This window comes from Nestor notabilis, unplaced genomic scaffold, assembly GCF_000696875.1.
Source record: "Nestor notabilis isolate BGI_N333 unplaced genomic scaffold, ASM69687v1 scaffold12015, whole genome shotgun sequence".
NCBI lineage: Eukaryota > Metazoa > Chordata > Aves > Psittaciformes > Psittacidae > Nestor > Nestor notabilis.
Window position 1 is genome coordinate 7,432 of NW_009928881.1, and position 16,917 is coordinate 24,348.

General features: G+C 39.3%; 1 protein-coding gene across 1 annotated transcript; it reads right to left on the bottom strand.

Moving 5' to 3' along the window:
- Positions 1–1,862: 1,862 nt before the first annotated feature.
- Positions 1,863–16,547, bottom strand: PARD6B (par-6 family cell polarity regulator beta; the record flags this gene model as incomplete). Its single annotated transcript, XM_010014735.1, has 3 exons — positions 1,863–3,058; positions 12,229–12,451; positions 16,506–16,547. Coding segments are annotated over 3 exons (1,095 nt in total), but the record flags the coding sequence as incomplete, so codon positions are not given.
- Positions 16,548–16,917: the final 370 nt, after the last annotated feature.

The window sequence follows — 16,917 nt, forward strand, 5'->3', positions numbered from 1 at the left end:
CAGAATACTCATGTGCCACATTAGGCCTGTAACAGCCTTCCAGTGACTGGAAGTGTTACACCTGTGTTAAGTGCACTACCAGTTCGTTTTCTGTATTTGTGGTCCTCGGGCCTCTTCTCATCCAAGTGCCTTTATTCTTTGCTTATTCAGAATACATTCAAGTAAACAAAAGGCACAGAAGTGCAAAGTAGCATAATAAATGAAAGTCACCCTCCACTGATGGTTTCACACAGGAAGGAAAGTCTTTTGATACAGGAAAAAACAAGACATTTTAAAGTAAACAATCTTCCTTAAATAAAGGAATTGTAGAGCAGCACTGACAGAAAACATGTATATTTAAAGTCTACACTGTTACAGAATGAACGGTTATTTTCCTCATTTCACACTAAGTGGGTGTAGTTACTTCATTTTTAATAAGTATTAGCAAAATAAGTAGAAGACTTCAAAATTCTTGCTCATCTTGGAAAAGATTCCAGAGCCTCTCCATATGCACACTGAAGAAACCATAAATACATTTGACAAAGCAGAACTCTAACCTGTATTTGCAGACGTCCCTTGTCTGTTATGCTAACTATCCATAAATCAAAATGGGCATGAAAACCTTTCTGGACATCTACAAGACTTAACTCCAGTGGTATTGACAGCTTGAAAATACTACTGCTCATGAGATATCAATTTCAAATTTACATTTAGTAAAACTGAACAGTAGTAATTCCTGAAGCATTTTTGTTTACATCATTACAAATATGTTACACACAGTTTTAGCCTCTGATATCCTAGAAAGACTTCTACAGATATCGTAACATTAAACTTACAGTTAGTCTCTTGTTAGTAAAGTTACCAGAGGTAGATATTTCCTCAACATAGACTGAGGGGAAAAAAAAACCAAAGGGGTTAGTCTCCTTTCCCACTCATCCTATCTCCCCACAGGGTAGAACAAGCTTCCAAAACCCTTGACTGCTGGCTCTGGTAAGCACAGTTCCATAGTACAGGACTGGTAGCACCCTACTTCCTTCTTAGAGGTTGACATAGACTACTGTATCCCTGGTAAGAAGCTCCGTCCATCTTTGTCCTCAATCCTGTTAGTCCCCATCTCTTTTTACTGCCATGAGTTACATTCCCAGAGAAGGGTCAGGTTGGGAACAGAGTGCCAAAGTGGTAAAGCAGGAGATACTAAAAAGGGAAAAATAATGCTGAAAGCCTCTCCTTGTAACTCTCCCAGTAAGTGTGCAGCTGATCATACGCACACTTACGCACTCGCAGTATCAGGACTTGTCATCGGTGTTTTATGTATAGCAGCTTTCTACTGTTCAAATCACCCAGCCAGTGGTACATGGAAAGATCAGCATTTACAGTGTAGTTCATAACAACAAGTCATTCAATATCACATGGCTCAAGCAAGTTCTGTTAAAAGCTTCATTCTGATTTAAAACTGTTTTTAATCTAGGGATTTAATTTACCTTTCTAGTAGAAACCTTATGGCCTCTACTAGGACTGTGATTTTAACAAGGATTATGTTATTGCCATAGCATTAAGTTTACATTTTATTTCTTTGAAATTTACTGTGGTTGCACATTCACTTACAAAGGAACAGCCAACTTCAGAAGCCCCCACCTTCAAATCCTGACTGCTGTCAAGGTGCTGACCACTGTTGCAGATGCCTATTTCTCAATGTCAGTCAGAGAACTAGATCAACCACAAACATCTCTTCCCACCCCACCTCCTTTTCAGTTTCCTCATACACTGAGCCACACAAACAGCTTTACCAGCTAAACAACAACCTGGAACAGGAATGAAGTGGCTAAAGCAGCTCCATCATATGTAAGCAGCAGATGAACATGAAACCACAGTACATTAGACAGTCAACCTCACACAATAATGGAAGTTTACTTCTATAGAACCAGTAGTATTCTGCATTAAAGAAATAAAATAAGTACCTTTACAAGAAAGCTCACAGCCATCTCTCAGCTATCCTTCATTTTCAATTTAAATTCTCCTCATCTGGTTTCAGTCATTTATCAGTTATCTTCTATCTCTGTGAAGTATTTACACTGAAGTGCAGAATTAACTGAAGTTAGTCAACTCACATAATTTTGAACTTCTTGCATTTAATTTTTTCCCTCCTTTAACTGCAGTGCTCAGTAGAGGGAGACATATAAAAGGTATTACATCTTAAGCCAAATTAAAACATGTATGGCATCCTTAATACAAAGTACATCTATGTGATTTCACAGCGTTATTATAGTTCCATCTTCTTCTAACGACTTATGACCTGGATCTTGTACTTCATATTCCATGCTAATGCTGCCTGCTGAATGATTCAAGTTCACCTCACTGGAAGGAAGGAATCCATTCTGTGTTGACTCATGAAGGAGGTCAGTTTGTGTCAATGATTCCAGGCTTTCGCTGGTAGGTGCAGCTTTTGGGATCTGCTGTGGCTCACCACTATCTTCAATAATAATGTCCTCTTCATCGCTCTCCTCTTCCCCTTGCAAGAAATTTGCTAAAATATTTGGCGTGCTGCTTGGAAGGCTGGATTCAGTGGACTGGCCGGAGCTGCCAGAAGTCCGACTGTTCCTCACAACATTATTTCTCTGGTTTGCTGGTCTCACTGTAATGATCAGGTTACGGCTGTTCGCAATCATCATGTCTGTAACCTGATCAAGGCTTTTTCCCGAAACCTCTATTCCATTCACCTCCAGTACTTCATCATTGACAGCCAGTAAGCCCGTGCTTTGAGCCAAACCTCCAGGGACAAGCCTGGATATGAAAATCCCTGGAACTTTCTCTAACCCATGTGGCGTTACTCTGACGCTAGAGCCATCGCGTATATAGAATCCAAGGGGTTTGTCAGTCCCGTATTTGTAAAGTCGCACTCTGCGGTGGGTTTCTGGAAGAATATCTACGTCTATAATGGAAGACACTGGTCTGAAGTCCTGTGGCATGCTAATGACAATGTGTGGTTTCTTCTTGTGGTTATCTGCACGTAACACATTTGACAGAACATTTTTCTTCCTCGTCATAGTATCTGTACCGAAGGCACTGTAGTCTGCATCTTCTGTAAGACACAGCACATTGGTAATTAGGTCACTTTATATGTGGTCCATATCACACTGCTGTTGTGTTTTAGGTTATCTAGAAGGTTTCTGTCTTACTACATTAGAAACTTTTCTCTTTACACATGAAACTAGAGCTTTAATGTCAAGAGATTCCAAGTTTGTAATACTTTTGGTTTCCTTCTACCAAACTAAAGATAGCACACAAAACCCCTAACACAAGTTAGTAGCACTAGAGACACAAAGCACTAGAGCTGCTTCAAAGGAAGGTTAGAAGGGAAAACTAGAAACATTTTAATTTTACTCAGAGTAATTCCACTTGTTAGTTTTCCCTCCTCGGGTTTCAGATCGTTGGAAAAGGAAGAATGAAAAAGGGAAAGCAGCCAGTGCGCCTATTATTGCCTGGCTCCTGGAAGCTGGCCAAATGACCTGGATTCAAACTCCAGAAAGCTTGTTCCATTCTGCACCCTCCTCCCTGCCCCCATGCACTGTAGGTAAAATGGCTGTGGAGCAGAAACAAAGAGATCTTGCACACAAATACTCCAAGGCCAACTGTTCAGAGAGCAATGCTGGAACTGCCACAATGTGATACAGAAGTATGCAAATGGCTTAGAGTTTTAAGAAAGAAAACATGCAAGTCATACCAATACTTCTCCTTGAAGAGGAAATGTTCTATGGAAGCAATTCTGATGTCTGAAATGCCTATTAACCAAAGCAAGCTTCCATTTTTCTTTTTAATATGCTATAACTCTCCAAAAACAAGGAATCAAAACATACCCATACCCAAGTTTCCTTGGATTTATATTTGTATTTTTGCAATGTTGTATAGATTTTCTGCAGTAGATAAAATAATCAAGCAGAACTGTTTCAGACTAACCCTGGGACTCAGAGAAGTTGGGATTTCTTTGTATTATCACATTAAGATGCCATTGGTAGAGCCAAGAAAGTAAAAGACACTATACATTTCAATGTGTGAACTGAAATAACTATGGAAATGCTATCCTAGTGTGAAATTTCAGGAGAGCTGTCAATTGCTGCTGAAAAAGTACACAGTGAGAGTTGGTAAGTCAGATTTCTTTTCCCCTAGGCTAAGACATACAGACATGGACCACTCATATCTGGACTCAGATGCTTTAAGCAAAACAGAACAAAGAAAGTAGTTCTGAAGCAATAGTCTAACACTATTCCAGCGTGTAATACTAACTCCTCCCTTCCCCAGACATTAGGGATGCTGAAAACTAATTTTCTAAGAATAAAATGACTGCTCTACTACGGCAGACTTGGAATTAGTATTCTAAGAGCTAAAGAACAACAGGAAAAGAAACTAATTTAAATTAACCCACAAAAAACCAAAGGGATTTATTATAAACTCACACCTTGTGCCCACACAATAGTAATAAAATAGTTTATCAACATGGTTTAAAAATTGTCCCCTGATGATGGCCTTAGTTACATTATTGGGTTTTGTTGCTTAAAAGAAATAATCACATCTTAAAGAAGGCAGAGCTGTTTGCTAAAGACAGAATATCCTCAGCATTTAAGGTTATAAATAAAGTTGCTAACAACTTAATAGACACAAACAGGAATTACTTTAGAAGGTAGCTAAGTCTACACAGCCGTACTATACCCTGGAGTCACTTTTGTGACAACATCAGTTACTTTGGGAGGACATGGATGCCTCTCTGGACTATTTCTCTCTTCTGGAGAAGAGAAGGATGCATGGAAAACTCATAGCAGCCTTCCAGTATCTGAAGGGGGCTACAAGGATGCTGGGGAGGGACTCTTCATTAGGGACTGTAGTGATAGGACAAGGGGTAATGGGTTCAAGCTTAGACAAGGGAAGTTTAGGTTAGATATAAAGAAGTTGTTTACTGTGAGGGTGGTGAGATACTGGAACAGGCTGCCCAAGGAAGTTGTGAATGCTCCATCCCTGGCAGTGTTCAAGGGCGGGTTGGATGGAGTCCTGGGTGACACGGTTTAGAGTGAGGTGACCCTGCCCAGGGCAGTGGGTTGGAACTAAACGATCTTAAGGTCCTTTCCAACCCAAACCATTCTATGATTCTATTACTCTTTTACAGCCATCCTGCATAGTCAATTTTTACTTGTGCTGTTTCTCAGATGTGGCCACCTTTCCAACCAGAGCGGTGTTTCTGCAAGCATTACTCAATGAACAAAGGCAGCACTAACACAAATGATTCCACATGTGTTATTTTAGACACTCCAGTGCTCTCACTTCATGTGCGGCACTGACAGCACCGCAGGGATGTTTCTCTCCCACTTCACCCCTGAGACAGCCTCTGCAAAAGCTGCTTCCCTGCTGCCTTAGGATCAGCAGGTAAAAATGAAGCCAAATCAAGGAGTGGGCTAGCAAGAATAGTATAAAGTTTAAGACAACAAGGACAAGGTCCTGCACCTGAGATAACCAAAGAGCCCAGTACAGGCTGAGATTTGTGGGGGATCCTGGTATTTGTGGGGGATCCTGGTAGACAAGCTGAACATGATTCCACAGTGCACTGCTGCAGCAAAGGTAAACTGGATCCTGAGCCTGCATCTGCAGGGGCATTACTAGCAGAGATAAATGTGATCAACCTCCTACTCAGCACTTGTCAGGCTGTGCCTAGAGTACCGTGTCCAGTTCTGGTCCTCACAAGTCAGAGACGTAGACAGACTGGAGAAGATCCAAAGGAAGACCATGAAGGTGATCAAACTGCCCTAAAGGAAAAGCTGAAAGAGTCTCTTGTATTTCAGTGTTTAAAAAGGATGGCTGCCAAAGGGATGGAGGTTGGTTGGTTTATTTTTTCTTTATCCCCCCCCCCAGTGAGATCAATCACTAGAACAACCTCCAGAGGCACATAGGAGAGTCCCCATCACCAGAGATTTTCAAGATTCAACTGGACAGGGTACTAGATAATCTCATCCAAGGCCCTTTCCAACCTGGGCTATGAACTGTACAAGGAAGAGCAGGAAAGTAGAAGCAAAAGAAGAATCTACACTAGCTATGCTTGAGGACATTAAATGCTTGGGGTTTAGTTTATTTGGGATCCTGAAAGTTTCTCTCAGAGAAGCACGGAATTACTATTGATCTTCAGAAAGAGAGGTCAAGATATAAAAGAAGTGTAATTTGATGTTAAATGAAAGTAACATTAGATTTCAGCATCAACCAAGGCTTTAGAAATAGCCTAAAATCTGTTCTTCAGTTGCCTAAGAGTGTCAAGTCAGTTGTGTTGACGACTGGGCTGATTAAAAAACAATCCAACCTCCCAAACTGAAGTATGTAACAGGTGGACTATGGCTGAAGTGTAAAACTGCCAAAAGTACAAACTCACCATTTACTCTAAAATGCATTTGGGGATATCTAAATGAAGATCAGCCATTACAAATCCTGTGCTGCATCACTGAGCTGGTTTTCCAGACAACAGGGAGCAATTTTTTTAATGTTTGCTTAAAATTTATGATCAAAGGAAAAAAGTGTGAGAAGTTTTGCCCTTATCTCCACTGACAACCCATCCAACCAGTTTTGAGTTAGACATCTGGTTGTTACATTGGGAGGATTTTTGCAATTCAATGAGTTGCAATAGCTTCTCTTTTCTTCTTTGGAGCTACAATTGCTTACAAAACAACTTGGAAAGAGACATTGTGAAAAGAGATACTTGACAGAAGGGTCTTGCTTTGAATCTTTCACTGCTAAATACAAAGTAACACAATGACAGCAAGAACATAGGTGAAGGTTTTAGACAACCAGCGGACAATGAGGTGAATATTAAAATTAAGAATGTTAATGAGTGCAAAGGGGTTTTTTTTGTGTAATGGATTTCCCCTTCCCCCCCTTCCCCCCACCAGGTGCATCTTAGTGATCTCAAAAACTAGGTAAAATCTCTGGGGTTTTGTGCAGTGCATGTTTCAGTAGTGTAAATCTCATACCTCAGAACTCTGGTTTTAAGGCTGCACAATCAATGTGAAATTCAACAAGACTGGAGAAAAATACTCCAAGGAGCAGAAAGACACTACATGGACAAGACATGTCATTTTGCCTTGTTTCAAAAGCTTCACTTCGTTTTTGGTTTCAGTGACACACTGGGAGACATTTAACACCACACTGCTCCAGAATCGCTCTGTTCCTTGGGAAGTTCTCCAATGAGCCATGAGTAAGCTGGAAGCATTTCAACTGATTAGTTCCACATTGTTCAGACCTTAAGCCATATCACAGTGGGATTTTTACAGTAAGTTCATCTGAAGAAAATAGAAAAATTGCACATGCACCATTTATCTGTGTTAGCGTGCAAGTTGCTAATGACAGATCTGGGACATCAGCACTAGCATATTGGTACCTGTGAACCAGCCAGGTTGGATGGGGCTTGGAGCAACCTGGTCTAGTAGAACATGCCCATGCCTGTGGCAGGAGGTTGGAACTAGATGATCTTTAAGGTCCCTTCCAACCCAAACCATTCTATGGTTCTACGATGCTATTGCTTTTAGTACAAGAGTTGGTTTTAAAACAGTACACAGGAAAACAGTGCATCAAAACTCGGTCAGCACTGATCTTCTTACAAGTGCTGTTCAACATGCACTGCAACCTTACAAAGGTATTTTATTTTTAGGGTTTTTTCCTTAAATTTGAAATGCACCAACTCAGATTCTTGTCAAAGAATCAGAGTATCTGGTATTTTATACATTCTCATAGCAAATGTATGTCATATTTGACATTCCCAGCCTGCCGCAGTGGCTATAAGGCTTCTTCACCTTCATAGCAGGCTGCATAGTATGATCCGCTCAGGCCTTCTGTGCCTACATGCACAGTTTGGCATATACTAGATACAAACATATACATATTCATTATGTACACATCCAAGAAGTAGATTTATTGTGTCTTGCAAATGATCACAGTAAGTTTGTGCTCTTTATAGTAATAGTAATAATTAATAGTAATAGTAAGAACTACTCACAACTTCCTTCCACAACAAGAAATGAGAGTTCACAGAAAGTAGCACACAGCCTGTTCTCCCACAGCTATCAGCTGATAAGGCTTAAAATTGTCCAAATCAAATTTTTCCACAGTCAGTAGAGAAACATGAAGATCAGTTGCAAGAGGACTGGCTTTGAAAGAAAGATTATGCAAATATATCTGTATGCAAAATAATACATTGGAAAGTGCTTTTTAAGCAAAAGCTCAGATCAGAAGAAACATTTATTAGAAGAGAGAAGGAAGGACTTTAAAAAATCTCTCTCAGAAGACAAATGTACAATCAAAAATATTTAACACTGAGCTGGTGCTTTTGTTCTTAGAAACTTCCTTATAATTACATTACACTGTTGAAATAAAAGTATCCCAAACTTGCAATTCATATGTCAAAACAGTTCAGAAACTACAAAGCACCAGAGGGAAGGGTTTTTGCATTGTAACTGGTCTTAGTAGTCTAATGAATGAAAACTAGCACAGGCCTTAAAATAAACAGTTCGAATGACATAGTTTGTGGGAAAAAGAAATAGTGAAAGGTTGATGAAAACTCATCTCCAAACCTCAGCCAAGCAGCGTGACTCTGTTTAACCTCTCTTTACTGCTAAACAAGTGCTCGAAAGCAGGATTCTGCAGTACAAAGGCATCTTTGTTCTGGCACTACCTAATCAGTTTAAAGCTGCAGCGGAAAATATTTTGGCATATAGCCAAAGGACAAGGTGTTAACTACAGGTAGTGTTAAGGAGAATGTCCACACAGCGCAAGAATGAGTTTTCCGACCCCAGTTTCAAGCTCAAGGTGGCACAATCTATATATACTGGTTACATGGCATTTAAAACAACAGCCCACAAATGCCAAATCTGGTTTCAATCTAACATTGTTCAAGACAGATTTTAAAACGTTTTCCTGATCTATTTGCAAAGCAACACAGAGCTACCCATAAGAGCTACATCTGCAGAACCCCCAAATAATTAGTAAATTTTAATCTAGATGCAATTTAGCATTTTTAAAATAAGCCCAAATGTATCATGTCTTGTATTGAGTCACAAGTTACAAGAAAACACGGTTTTAGGAAGTGAGTACACCTACGTTTTTTGGAAGAGGACTCAGAAGAGGGACAATATTCTATAAAGAACTGTTTGAAAACCAACTTCTCTTACTTTTCACCAAAATAAAGCCTCTCAGTGAAAAGTCTACCTCAAAAGGCACAAACTAACCAAAGAATCCAGTTTTTACTATAAACAGCCATGTACATGCAGGACTTCTATACTGTAATTTAATAACCTGCATGTGAGTTTGAAGGACGTTATAATCAAATACATCTTCTGTTATCATCTCTATTATTCCAATACTTACAATGCAAAGTCCCCCACGTTGAACTGTCCTTCAGGGTCTGTGCAGACTGTGCCCACCCCCACCCTCCCCATTTGATCTTCAGGAAGCTTTTTCTCACAGACAGAGTGACTCCCATACATCTGGATTTAATTATGATACATCAGTTTAACCTTTACATTCCAGATGTCAGCAGTACCTGTTAATCTGTTAGAGTGCAGAACAAAATACTGATAAGGGAACTGTTTTCCACAAACTAATAGCCAGTCTTGACTTGTGCAATATCAGGCTCCAGTTTAGATTTAGCACTGAAGCAGTTTAAAATGTTTTAAAGGAATCTGGCTAAATACAATTAGAAGAGTCTAAGGGGAATAATGCAATTGCATTTCATTACAGGATCTCTAAGTTTCTTACTACATTAATGCAATACACATAAATGCTTGAGACATTTTCTAGCTTTAAACTAAGAGTCAAAACCAAACAGAAAAGAGTGTTTACTCTGACATAATTTCCTACATTCTGGAGTCGCACTATCAGAATTGTCACTTGTTAATAAATGCAAAAGCATCTTGTTGCTCCCCTTTCAACCCCTTAAGGTGTTCTTGGATGCAACATACTAAGAAGTTAATATTATTTACTACATTTTATTGTAGTCTGCTCATACCTTATGCTAGCTTCCCACAAATTCCATCTAGCTTCAAAATAGATAAGACAGTTTAATAGGATGTCATATCTTTTCAGACAGTAAAACCTTTTTCCCACAGTGGCTTTTTACCAAAGATCTTAAATTCCCAACTATTATTGCTGGAAATACAAAAAAGGGCAAAGTCTCATTAGAAAACCCACAGAAATTTTTCAGATTGAAGAGAATGCATGAAAGCCACAAGAAGCCTTGCAGGTAGAAGGGTAACTTACACTTCCAAAAGACCACAGATGAAAGCAGCCCCATCAATATACCATCAATAGCAGGTATTTGTTCAGATATTTGATTTTCAATTTCAGAGGCAGGGCCAGTAAAGATCTGTGCAATTGGATGAATTAACCATACCTAAACAAATTAGGCTGCACAAATTCCAATACGTCTGCAACCCCTGCAATGCAGCTTTAGAGGCAAACTAGCACAAATAAAATACAGAATCCAGTTATTTTCTTATTTTCCAAACAAACCTCTGTTCTATACGGCAAAGACACTAAATGAAGCTAAAGCCTCAATTTACTCAACAGAATGATCAAAGTGTTCACAACTAATTCAGAACAAAGCACGGTGCTGGAATTGCTGGACTCGGATGCCATCCTGGATTCTTCATTCCCTAAAACGCTACAGCCAGAAGGCTCTGGTGTCAAAGGGAAGGTGATGACAACTGATACTTTCTACACAGCTTTTCCTGATAGTGAATTCTAGGCATGATAAACTTAAGTGGGTTAATCTTATTTCTAGTTCTGTACATTATCTATCAATTCTATTATCAAGTCCTCATACCTGAGTAAAAAGTAATCCATCATGCCTTAAATAACAGTGCAATGAAGGTATAAGGTGTTAGAAATGTAACACTAGTAACAGTCAGCATTAAACATGTAACACTAGTAACAATCTAAAAACATATGGTGTTAAAATACAAACTCAATAATCCCAGTCTAACAAAGTGGCTTATCTGTTCTCGTCATATGGCTACTGAAGGAGATTAAATGGAATCATAGACCTTTTCTGCCACCAGGTTCTATTAAAACAAACAGTTCATTCCTTTGGCAACTCAGGACTGAAAACAGAAGTGTTGCTATACCATACAATCCTCAATACAAACAAAACAAACACATTTTGCCAGCAACACAGCAGCTGGCACGCAGCCACACTGCTTTTGAATATTGTTTTTGTGTCAGGCTGCTGTGGATCTTATGTTTTGGAGTGAGAAAGTTGATAAAAGCTTTCAATGCCCAAGTATTTTCTAAGGAAGTACATCTGGCTTAGCAACAGACAGAAGCAGTGCACATCTTTATAAAGCAGCCAGGGAAGAAGCAGCCTGCTATTCAAAGAGCAGTTGACTGGCTTATTCTTATGGGAACTGCACACACGTGTTCACATATGTACACACAAAACATGCACACTCACACCTGTATGCAAGGCAGCGAAAACCAACAAGTGCAGAAATCTGAATTTCTTGACTTCTGTATGAAAACAATTTCAAATCATATCACTAGATTTTTCCCTTCCCCTTCAGTTCCATATAGTGAACATGTTCTTCTGGACAAGAACAAATACAGCTTAGAATCTGGTGTTTTTTCCTTCATGAACAAAAGTAGATGCTAGAAAAAGACATCAAGACTTTTGTGCCTAGAGGACATGCTATTTTTAAAGGCAGCAAACTGAACACACATTTGAGGTTTGCTAATTGAAATAAGCTTGTCATTTTGAAAGTTTCAGAATGTTTTATTAGAAAAGTATGACATGAGTAGCGTATTAAACTTAGTCTTTAATTTATACTGACATTTAATACCTCATAATAAGACTTCCAAGATTCCTTTCCATCCTGTAATTCTCATCTGATCAAGATTACAATTCTAAGTGAAAGGCATTCAACATACAGAGCAAAAAGCCCCAGAGGTTTAAAGTTTATTTTCATTTGCTTGTATAAAACCAGAAAGGAGCATTTGCTAGAGATTTAACTTGACTTTAACTAAACTAAATACAAGCAAAAAAGCACGAAGTATAAATAGGTTGCCTGAGGAAGCTCTTACAAGAAAGATGAGTTGTGAATACCTTTCATAATCTGTAATTATTATGGAATTTAACATGATGAAATAGGACTGAAGGGTTTTTCCCTCCATACGTCACACTGGTTAGTGTATAACCAGAGAAACAGACAATTCACAGGCTTCACGTGCACTTACCTTTTCTCTGAATGAAAATCCTGAGTAGAGGATTGGCTGTGGAAACTGCTTTATGGTAATTGTCATCATTATTGATAGGCAGCAGGTCTCCATGAATGTCCGTATATCCCACCAGAACATCGACATTTGGTATCTTGTGCACATGCTGCAATAATCCATAGAACTCCTCAAACTTTCCAGGTTTGGATCTCTCCAGAGAAAATCGTCGAAATTCTGCTCCAAACTACAACAGAATATATTGTATATCATTAATACGGAAGTGTAACATTCTCAAGCAATAGAATGATTTGAATGTTGAACTAGAAATTATATGGAATTAAAAATACACTGAAGACTACAACCTTTAATTTTAAAGCAACAAAAAGGTCAGTTTAAACTGAGTTTTGGTGTTTGGTTTGGGTCCCCCCCCCCCCCCACCCGAAGTTATAACTAATTTTCATTTTGATAAAACAAGTACTTTTAAATATGCAAAAGTTGTTTCCATTGTTCTGCTTAGGTCAAAGCATTCACTAATCCAGGAGTTTAGCAATAAGGTAATAGACAAACTAGTGCCGAGAATAACTGCAGATTCTCACATGCTTATAGAACAGCCACGCTCACAGTAAGAGACAAAACTCATACCTGGCACTAACGTTGGTGGCTCAAAACCAAGATTATGATTAACCTCCTATGGTATGTGACTACATGGAATTTTCTTCAAAGAAATTTCACTGCCCTTTAGAACAGTATGTATAAATTGTCACACAGCTATGGTTAACCTATGCAAGACTGAGTAGTTTTCAGATTCCCAGTAGTTTGGGCAAGAAATGAAAAAGCCACTTTGGCCCGAGACTACAAAATGTGGCTGCTGCTTTTCAGTACAAACTGTGTGCAGTAAAGCTTGGTGAGCTGATCTCAAATCAATTCTGCTTTTACCTAAAGAGAGAGAGAAAGGAAGCAACCAGCCACTACTCCTTAAAAGCATTCAGAGGATCTGCCTACATGATCAAGACTCTTGCTTGTAGAGTCTTAAAATGTGGCTGTATCCAGATTCAGATTTGCAAAAGCAAACCCCACTTAATCACTGGCACTGGACTTTCAGAGGTAAGGTTTGCATTTAGTCAGTATGATCATCCAACAAAACACGCAGCTCCCTAGTCCATGCAAACTCCATGCAAACTCCTAAATCACCTGCATAACAAACACACACTGATTCAGTGGTGGTAGCATAAAACTAAACTGGGTGCAAGTGAGAAAGCAAGCGTTTGATGTAGACCAGACATACTGGAATTTTAGGATGGATAACTAGTAAAATTACAGTGTTCTGCCCAACAGGCAGGACCTAAAGCAAACAGAACACTGGATAAAAATTACCCCAAAACCTCCATGTCAGTTACACACAACGTACCAAAGACACTAAAATTGATAGCAACAGTCAGCTTACTGAAAGCAGACCAGCTTGTATATGAACTAAAAGGGTAATAAGCTAATCATCAAAAACCAGAAAACAAACAAGAAGTCAGCTGGTAGCATTTTTTGTGAACTTTATTGCTCACCTACAGTGACTTTAAGTAATTTCTTTAGCAAGTTTAGTTTTAAACAGAAGGGCACATGGAACAAAACACTGACTGAAAGTTTGAGCCTCAGTATCACGTACTTAGGTATACATTACACACCACAGATATGAAGGTGCACATTACCAAGCCTTCAGACCAACCTTTACCTCACATTTGATAACAACCTTTTGGAGCACAAGCAAAAGCTTTAGAGTTCTCACATACAAATAAAGGAATGAAAATAAGGAGACAAGGACCCCGTTGTTAGCACATTAACACCATACTAATTCCAGCACAGCAGAACAAGCTACACCCCTACCACCACCCCACCTTCCTCCCCAAGCTTCAAATAAAGGAATTATCTGGGAACATTCCTCTTCTAGAAATACTCCATTACAGTGACATTAACTAACAATAAGGCAGGAGGGATGATTCATACCTGTGTACAAGAAAAGCAGAGCAAAGCCTGCAGGAGGAACTCCCCCCACGTCAGAAGCAGCATGCTTAATCATGACGTCAGTGAAAGACTTTATCCTGTGCCTCTCAAATCTTCAGCTATGTGAAGTATGAATGCCACAGGAATTGCCCATGCATTGCATCAATTGAAACTGTTTGTCTTCCTAAGACTACATAGTTCAAACATAATTCAGTAATAAAAGTTTAAAAAGCCAACAAGCCCACTTGCAGTTTGGAGTAAATATTAACTCCTCTTGCAGCAAGCATGCAAAGGGCCATATTTTCAAACGTGATTTTTTTGTCCACGTTATTTTCTACAGTTGATGCAAACACCGAGAGACTAGTAATCTGACTATTACTTCCTAACATGGTGTGCCATATGCTCAATACTGCTATAAAGCAGATAAAAGACAAAAGTAAAACTACTCAATTTCACAGTTTATTTTAACTGCCTGGAATGTTTTCATTTGATGTCAAATGGTGCACTCCATCCCATTCCAGATTGCACTTAGAGGACATGAAAGACTGGAAGAGTCTAACTCAAGAGAAGGCTTCTCACCACTTGAGCTCTTCACAAACGCACAGTTACACTAATTCAACAGAGAAAACACAGCACAAGCTGTGTCAGCACATGAGGAAATTACTGGAGTAAGACTTACTTATGAGAGACATCTTTAAGTCCCCTGCAACACAGCATATATTGTTGCTATGCTGTAAGTCTCCAGCAACAACAGAACATCAACTACAGTAACCAAATGTTTTATCAGTATATTAGATCCCATTCTGAAAAGAAAAGAAAAAATATTCCAAGTCCTAAGAGAGCACACAGGGAAAAACTGAATTTTATACCTAGAGAACTAGAAGTTTATCTGGGGGCTTTCATACCATCACCAGGAACTCTAGTTTGGGGTATAAAAGTTTATTTCCTATGACAAGAAACTGGAATTAATATACTGTGGGGATTCCCAATGGCAAGCTCAGCCCAGTTAACCAAGTTGAATAAACCAGACTAACAGCAGCATATAGCTCATATAACTGCAAGTACGGCCAGGCTGTGTAGGCACAGCTCTGTCAGTTGGGCAGGATTATTGATCTGAAATACATAAATACAGAGCTATACCTCACTGATAAGCCCTCAAAGACTAGACCACTCCACAGTAATGGTCCCCTCCACCTCCCACACCAGCCTTTCTTCCTTCTCTTTAGAATTGCTTATTTTCATAAAAGGAAGATGACTCCTATGCTATATTAAATCAAGGTGCTGTTAAATAATGCATTAGTGACAAGTAGTTCTAGGAATGCCTTGAGACCTGCTACATAATATGCACTTGAGCGAATCCTTGTTCATTAAAACTTCTACATGTCTCTGTACGAACACCAAAGAACACATCACACAGGCGATCTCTAGATATATTTTAAATCTAGGAGGAAACAATGGGGGAAACAGTAAGCCTAGAGTTTGGGGCTGAGGAAACAAGTATTTTGTTTGTAAGCACACTGTAGTGATTGTTTTCAGCCTTGTAAGAGCGTAGATAAAAGACTTCCCCAACCACAGTAACAGCTATGCTTAACTAGTATTTGGCATACCAGGTAGATCTGTGCTTTCTGGTTTTGACCACGTGAAAAGTTAACACTTGAAAGAAGTCATCCTCATTCGAGCTACAGAGACAAATCATACATTTTCTAGAAGTTTCAGCACTGTAATAGGTTATCTTTAAAAACACACACACAAGTCCTGACCACTTCACCTATACCATAGCTGCTGTAACACTTGACTGGCAGGAAAGGAAGGTATAGAATACAGGCTGCAGAGCAGTTTAACATAAAAGCCAACGGGAGATATATTTTTCTACCAGTGGAAAAAATACACCCACGTAGGTGCACTTGGAAATTGTCTAGACAATGAAAAAGGGGTTTTAACTCAAGTCACCACAGATTTAGCTAATAGCTTGACACTTCACCTCATACTGCACATCAACACTTTTATACTTACAAATTGCAATAACAAATATAAACCAGAAAATAAAAATCTAGTTTCTTTCAGAACAAAGATTTGCCAGCAAGTCTTTCTCCAACCTGCACATGAGAAATTAACAACAGGAAGAATGGATGTACACGCACCCATAAGAGAATTTACACAACTGGGCAAAGTTTTGACCACAGAAACTGTTGTATAAAGCCAGAACATACCAATGCACGCACATGAAACAATTGCCACTGTCAAATCCTCAGATAGCCTCTGAAAGAAGACAAGTTCTATTTAAAGATAAGTTAGTCAGGGCTTACCTCTACAAAGTAGTGCAAGTTATAGGAATATGTTCTACCCGGCTAAAAGAAAAACAACTGGGAAATACAATCACTAAGTTAAATAATGAAAAAAGAACATACAGAAACACCTCCTAAGTTAAACAAATGTACTCTAATTCAGACAAAGAACAGGGTTTGGAGTTTGTTAATTATGACTCTATACACCTCTTTTGGCCTGGTCATACCAAACATCTCCTTCTCTGTACGCTTTTCAGTCTCTGCAGAAACGAAGGAGGCAACTCCACCAACCTGCTTTTTTAAAGCACTTCAACACCATTTATTTCCCCCCGCAGACAGCGCTCCCCGTACCCAGCTCCCGCTGCCTCAGCCTCCTCGCAGCCGAGCAGCCCAGGAGCTGCCTGGAGCGGGGACGGGCAGGTGGGGAAGGCAG